Source organism: Monodelphis domestica, chromosome 2, assembly GCF_027887165.1.
Source record: "Monodelphis domestica isolate mMonDom1 chromosome 2, mMonDom1.pri, whole genome shotgun sequence".
Classification (NCBI taxonomy): domain Eukaryota; kingdom Metazoa; phylum Chordata; class Mammalia; order Didelphimorphia; family Didelphidae; genus Monodelphis; species Monodelphis domestica.
The window spans coordinates 228,648,650-228,656,222 of NC_077228.1; the positions used below are offsets into that span (position 1 = coordinate 228,648,650).

At 34.8% G+C, this 7,573-nt stretch overlaps 1 protein-coding gene across 7 annotated transcripts in view; it reads left to right on the forward strand.

The window, feature by feature from the left end:
* Window positions 1–7,218, forward strand: part of BPTF (bromodomain PHD finger transcription factor) — a 182,810-nt gene extending 175,592 nt beyond the window's left edge. For 6 of the 7 annotated variants that reach the window (XM_056817277.1, XM_007482780.2, XM_056817276.1 and 3 more), the window contains 3 exons: window positions 761–845; window positions 4,371–4,557; window positions 6,270–7,218. In XM_056817277.1, coding sequence (XP_056673255.1) covers window positions 761–845; window positions 4,371–4,557; window positions 6,270–6,306 — 309 coding nt within the window. In that variant the 3' untranslated portion in view covers window positions 6,307–7,218. Of the gene's footprint in view, window positions 1–760; window positions 846–4,370; window positions 4,558–5,483 lie in introns of all 7 variants that reach the window. The other variant, XM_007482778.2, reaches the window with a different exon arrangement.
* The last annotated feature ends 355 nt before the right edge of the window (window positions 7,219–7,573 follow it).

The window sequence follows — 7,573 nt, forward strand, 5'->3', positions numbered from 1 at the left end:
ATGGAAACTTATCCAACGTGGATGGTATATGAAATATACTATGGAACAGATTAGTTGTAATATATTAGGTGAGTTACCCTCACAAACCACTGAAAACTACTCAGCCCAAAGGATAGAGTTCAAAATTAAATTAATCGTTGCTTCTTTAGGTAGATTGGCAGGAAAGTCTATGGACCTTTTGTTTACAACATCTATAGGGCTACAGAACTCATTGTTAAATGTTTTCTTTTCAAGCCTACCTCAAATGACCATTGGGAATTATTTCATGACTCTGAATGGTAGTGAGATTTTTAGATGGTAATAGATATTTAGAAATAGAAACTAGATTGCCATATTATTGCTAGGTGATGTTTTCTTACACATTTATTAAAGTTTTCTTTTTAATTTTTTGCCAGATTATTCTTTATCTAATATAAGTTTGTTAGAATGTTTGTCATAAATATTTTTGTTGACGCTTACTAATTTTGGTATTTTGCATGCTTATAAATTTACATAGTGGTAAATAACATATTTCAAGCTATGGGATCATTTTTACTGTTTTATATAATTTTTAACTCTTTGCTTTCTAAATTTTCATTATTTGCATTTTAGATCCCACTATAACTGTTTAATGTGGGGACTCAAAAAGGGATAGGATGCAGCAAGGTCAGAATGAAAATAAGCATCTTTCATGATAAGAATTAGACAGATCAAACTCCATTTCCATTCTGGCCAAAATGAGAACTTAAATCCAATCTGTGCTGTCTGTTTTTCCTCCCAGGCTCACAAGATGGCATGGCCTTTCCTAGAGCCAGTGGATCCTAATGATGCACCAGATTATTATGGTGTTATCAAGGAACCAATGGGTGAGTACTTCAGTTGGATGATGAGCATCTTCCTTATTCTCTGTAGATGTTTTTAGATTTCTAAAAAATTAATAATATGTATTCGCTGTAACAGAAGCATTTCTCCTGGGTTTGTTTGTTTTTTTAATCCTTGCCTTCTATTCTATTATCAATACTGTATATTGGTTCCAAGACAGAAGAGTGGTAAGGGCTAGGCAATGGGGGTTAAGTGACTTGCCCAGGGTCACACATCTAGGAAGTATCTGACACCAGATTCAAACCCAAGACCTCCAGACCTGGTGCTCTATCCACTGAGCAACCCAGCTGCCCCATTCTAGCTATTTTCATTGGCTGTCTCTTCCATGCATGGAATGTTCTCCTTCCTCATCTCTACCTCCCATTTCCCATGGCTTACTATCAAACTGTAACCAAAATCTCACCATTACAGAAAGCCTTTATGTTCCCTTTTAATAATAGTGCCTTCCTTCTATCAGTTATTTCCGATTCATCCTGTATATCATTTGTTTCTACAAAGTTGTTTGCATATTGTTTCCTCCATTACACTGTGAGCTCCTTTCTCTATATCCCCAGTGTTGTGCTTAATAAATGTTCATTGACTCAAATGACTAGTTAAAAGGGAAAAAATACTAACAACTCTTTTAAAAGAATTTTAGAAGAGAATGAGCATTAAGAGCCTACTTTGCATGGAACTCTGTAACATTTAGGGAAGATTCAGCCCCTCAGGTAGCTTACTGTCTAATAGGACAGTGTGACACACATCTAGGTAAAAATAACTGAAGAGTTGATTATAGAGTTGTAAAACTTAAGTATGGTACAAGAGCTGGGGAAGGGAAAAGCCATTACTGAATGAATCAGAGAAGGTTTCATGGAGGCAATAGTATCTGAATTGAGCTTTAAAAGACAAGGAAATAACCTGGGTAAAGAGCACGGGAGAGAGAGGACATTCCAAACACAAGAACCAGCATGAATCAAAACATGGAGTCTGAAAAATAAGCCATTTTGAGGAACAGAGAGTACTCTAGTTTGGCTGGGCCATAGTATGAAATGAAAGATAAAGATTAGAGGAAAATGTTATATACATTGACCCTTTCTCAGAAAAAAAAAAGATCACTTTGAACCTGGCAAATTGGAAAAAGTAATAAAAGAATAAAATTAAGTGTTGGCATGCCTCTGGAAAAAATGTCACACTATCCTGCTAATTTAGCAGTGATTTAATTAAACAAACAACTAGAAATAGTATATGTGTCCAACATTTAGGGAATAATTTAATAAAGTGTGGTAGATGGACAAAATAGAATTATCATGCATGGATTAATAATTAATTGAATTCAGAGAAATATGAGGGATTCATGAAGTCATTTAAAATAGACAGCTTCAAAATAGCAATATGCTTAGTGAAATAAGATTAAAATTAAACAGCAAATTTCATGTTGTATTAAAAAGACAATTCCATTACTATATCATTCAAGTTAATATCTATGACAGTTTTTAATTGAGTTTATCAGAGAGAAAAAGAGCCAAGGACAAAGAGACTTTAAGGGATTTTAAAGAATATGAGAAGTCATCAAAAGGAAAAGAATTTCACTTTCTAATCATAAAACCTAAAATGTGAAGTATTCCTGAAGTTTAAATACAGTATATAGAAAACAAGGAGAAAACAGTATTAAATGCTGACAAAGTGCTGTTTAGCAATTTGGCCATTAATGACCTTAGAAGGACCTGTTGCTATAGATGGGTATGGGAATGAGGATGAAAAAAATTAAGAAGTTAGACACCTTTTTTTTTTTAAGTTTGACAGTGTAGGGGAAAACAAAAGTTGAACTGTATTTAAAGAAGATCAAGAGAAGCCAAAGGAAAGCTTTTTCAGTGTTGAGCCCTTGCCTATGTTTATAGGCACATTTGAAGGACCCAGTGGAGAGACCAATTGATGGACCTGTAGAAAAGCAGGAGGGGAGGAGTGTCAAGAGCTTAGGTAGCAGGATTTGCCCAGGCTCAAGAGCAAGTAGGAGGAGTAGGAATAAAGATATTGCTTCCTCTGTATAAAAGGGAAAGAGAAAAGGGGTTGATGGTGAGTTCTGTGAACTAGAAAAAGGGACTTTTTCCTTGGATGACTTTATTCTTCTCAGCTAATTAGGACACAAATTCTTTACCCTTGTTTGGCATTTAAAATAACTGGAATATAAACCAATATATGAATATTGAAATCTTAGGTCTAACAACTGTGATTTCTTAGCCCTTTTTGCTCCCCTTTCTGCCATTGTCACCTTCATTGCAGAAGTAGAAGGAAGATGGACAAACTTGGAAATAAACCTGTATTTTTCTGTGACCAAACCAATCCATCAAACAAAGAATTCATCACCAAATTACCAGCTTCCGGGTGATAAGCCATTCCATACTTACCTAGGCTAGTCCTTAGAAAATGGATATCCTCTTTTGCCAGGAATTCTAAGCCTTCCTGCAGGATAAAATGGATTAAAGCTTGCCCTTGTAAGGGTAAGTTTAGGGTTGAGACTGACTACAAATTTAATTGGTTGCCAGGGATTTAATTCAATCCCAAATAAAATACTCAAGTCAGTTTGGAAATTTTATGGTGGTTTAATTAATATAGAGGGAAGGAATTAAGGAGAAGAAAGAGGGATAGGATTTCTCATGCCTGGCCTATGCCAGGGGGAGTTCAAAGGCCTCCACCACAAGGCCTCCTCAGAAGATTAGAGACATCCTAAGAGGATAGTGTTTTGGAAGGTAAAGGAAAAAGGAATCAGTCTAAACTCCGAGAGAGCTCAGTGAAGACACCTCACCTGAACTAGGCTACAAAGCTTTTCCCAGTATAACCCAGACAATAGTTGCAGCCACGCCAAGATGCCAAGATGCTCAGCACACTGCCACCAGCCACCTCTCTGCCATAAGAGCCAGAGCTACCTCTCCTCAAAAAGAGCCCGGAGAGAGGAAGTGACGCAAATATATAGACCGTTTTTTACATCACTTCCTGCGTCTGACATGTATCAATGGTAGCTTAAGCTTAACTTAGGACAGCCCAGGGGGTCTGTCAGTTGTTTCTGATTTGTCATTTGCTAGCACATGTCTGTCATAGGCCATCCTTCTCAATACTTAATCCTTAAGTAGGGGTTATAGACATTCCTGTTTTGTTAACGACTAAGCAGGGTGGATTAAATCTAAAATTCACACCGTCTACATGCTTAACCTTCAAGAGCTTCCCAAGTTACACCTTGATGAGGTATCCCTTCTTCACGTTGATCAGTTTTTAAAACATATTGTTGAGAGCCTATCTCTATAGCTAGTTGATTTTAGAGGAACCATATCTGCAATGTAGTAAATTTAAATTCTAAACCCTAATATACAAATTTCTTAAGAGAAGCCTACTTTCACTTGATGTTTTCTTGTGCCTACTTGGTCAATAAATGTAATTATCACATTAATTCCAGAAAGGATATTTAGGACCATATTTAGTAATATTTTAAAAATTCTATTCAGTTCTCTTAAATTTAATATTTTTTTGTTTTTAAGATCTTGCCACCATGGAAGAAAGAATACAGAAGCGTTATTACAAAAAACTGACAGAATTTGTGGCAGATATGACCAAAATTTTTGATAACTGTCGTTACTACAATCCAAGTGACTCCCCTTTTTACCAATGCGCAGAAGTTCTTGAATCATTCTTTGTACAGAAATTAAAAGGATTCAAGGCAAGCAGGTAAGCAAAAAAGGCAGTTTTTTAAGTGTCTCTGATTTGTTCATGCTCAAAATTAAGTCAACTCTTTCGAATGCCACGAGCTAGCCTCCTAAAAGAATTGGCCGAGGCACTTTTTAGTGAATTTAGATTTTAAAGTTCCACAGTTTCTACCTGATTTTAGTAGACCAGCATGCTTAAAGTTCTTACTGAATTCTTACTGAAACCTCATGAGAAATCTGGAGTTGGTTATTTTGGAGACATTTTTCTAGTAATTTTTTTCTGAATGGAAAAACAAACTGTAAAGAGTTTCCAAACTTTTCATAAGAACTTGGTTTATTGTTTAGTATTCACCTTGTACAATATGATTGACCAAGTACAATAGAGAAATGGTTATGCTACCTAATTAAATAAAGGAATCATACTTCAGTCATACTGTCCATAACTGTGCACATTTTCTTTTGTTTATCATGGTTTAATTCCTTTTTTTTTTTAATTTCCATTTTAGTGATTTCCAAAGCAGTCTTGCTTTTGAGTAGTTTTTAAAACGACCCTTTAGTAGCAGAATTGGAGAAAATGTGTATTGGTAACAGAAATTTTTAAAATGTGAAAGTCTGTTGCAGGTTCCACTTAATTACATGTTATGGACAGCTATTCTGATTTCCATAGATGAGAAATCGAAATCTTATTCCAAATTGGAATTGAATAACCAGTACTTAGAATTAGAGGATTTTGGAGTTGGAAAAGACATCAGGGCTCATTTCGTTGAAGCTCTTACTATAATTGTGGATTGCAATGATTTTCCAAGCTGCCATCTGCTACCATTCCCTCTTCCCCCCCTTTTTCATTTGTGGTATCCAGCATTAAATGTTTACACATTATTTTCATTATTGCATTTTATTTGTTATGCTTCTTCATTTACACCATCCATGTTCTTTCTTTTCTTACAGATTGTGATATCTTTAGTCTGAACTTTTTAACTGGAATCAAAGCTGGATGTTGGGGGTCACTCATACTTTCATTGTACCATGTCATTTACTTAATTCAAACCCTGCCTCCAGAAAGTTCAGATTAGTTAACAGAATTTTTTAAATGTTTAAAGATGTATAGCAGTAAACAATCATTTCCTAGCAGCCATGTTGAACAATGTATTAAAAACAAAATTATTGTAAATTCTGGGAATACTGTATTAAAAAAGTCTTGCAACATAAAGTCTGTTGGCTTAGTTAGTCCTGGAAACTCTGTACAGTATTTTCGTCATACTAACTACAGTTGTGAATAAAACTGTGAAGTTTAGAAAGGAGATTGTCTGAATTTTTATTAGAAAAATGTGATTTTAATTACTGTTAAATGTTGCTTTTTTTTTACATCTCAAATTTCCCCTATCCCAACAACCCAAATCAATGTAAATTAGTTTGTACATATTTTTTAACCATAATGGTGATATTTCTGTAAATGTCTTTTTCCCTATGGCTAAAAATTTTGTAACCTTTATTAGTAAAATATATTTTTAAGTGTTGGGGGATTTTCCAGAAAAAAAATCATGTTTAGTGTACAGTAAGAAAATTTTAATTCAGTAGGCTAAAAAAAACCTTTCTGAATGTCAGAAATCATTGTATCTATAGTACTGGCTGCTTCCCCTCTGACTAATTGACCTTGGTTGGCATCGGCTTACAGCCTCATTGTTCTCCAAAATGAAGGGTGCTTAATTGTTCCCTTTTTTCTGTATTCTGCAGGTCTCATAACAACAAACTGCAGTCTACAGCTTCTTAGAGTTCAGCGTGTTAATCTAATACAAAACACAGCAAGAATCTGGTTATCTGAAAAGTTTAAATAAAATTAAGAAGCCAGATGTTTTTTAGTCAGGTTCTCCTGACAAGACTTGACCTAAACTTCGTTTTTATTGGTCACAACAGTCAAAATTATATTCTTGGCCTATTTTGTCCAGCGGACAAAGGAAAACAAAATCAGCACCATTTTCTTGTCAAGATCAAATTGTTTTACTATTGTGGCAGAAGCGAGAAAACTTTGTTTATTGGAAAGAGAGAAAAAGAAAACAAGAAAAAAGATAAATGGGGTCAAGTTTTAACTCCATGGAAATGCCACGTCTGCTCTTCAGTGAAGAAGCTGGTTTAAAGTCACACAGAAAACTTTGACTGTATTTATTTATTGTTGCAAAAAAGACGCTTTTTTTATTGCTGCCCTCATTTGTCAGCTAATTATTTTTTCTTAAAAAAAAAAAAAAATCCAGCCCCAGTTACATGTAATCCATTCTGTATCTTATCATGATTCCTGTAGGTAAAAGTACAAGAGACCTCTAGATGTCTTTTCTTTCTATGAAAGGAGCTGCTATGTACACATGTGCACACACAAATACACACACACATACATATACACAAAAAACTGGGAATCAACAATGAGTTTATTGTTCATGCTAGATAAAAATTAAGCTTGCATAAAGGTTGGGCTAAATGGTCATGGACTACAGACTCTGTTGCCTTGAATAAAAACAGTACAATATGTCATTTACTCTGCACCAGACTGAAATGAGTAAAATCTATTTGAAGGTATCTTGTTTGTAAACATTTGTCAGATTCTAATTTTTTTCTTTTTGTATTAAAATTCAAAAATATGGATGTATATGAAACAAAATAAATGGAGAGAATTTATCTCCCACAGATGGAAGTGTCTTTGAATGCGTGGTGCTGATTGTAAGCTTTGGTGGGATGGAAAGGGACTCCAAAAGGGCAATTCAATAAAGGACAGAAAAGCCTAAATAGGACTATTTTCCCCAAGAAGGTGGCCCTGTCTTTTGTCATTCCCAGTTGATTCATTTCAAAATAGTCCACAGGGGTGCCATACCTGCTGCATCATACAGGAATGAAGGACTTACGTCTAGAATAGTTTGTGTTTTCTTCATAGAAGGAAAGGTAGAATGAAAGTGAAATCCACTAAAGTTCTCAATGCAAGTTTCTCTTGCTTTTAACGATCAGTGCTTATACTGCATTTTTCTATATCATATTAATTAGCTTCAATGAAA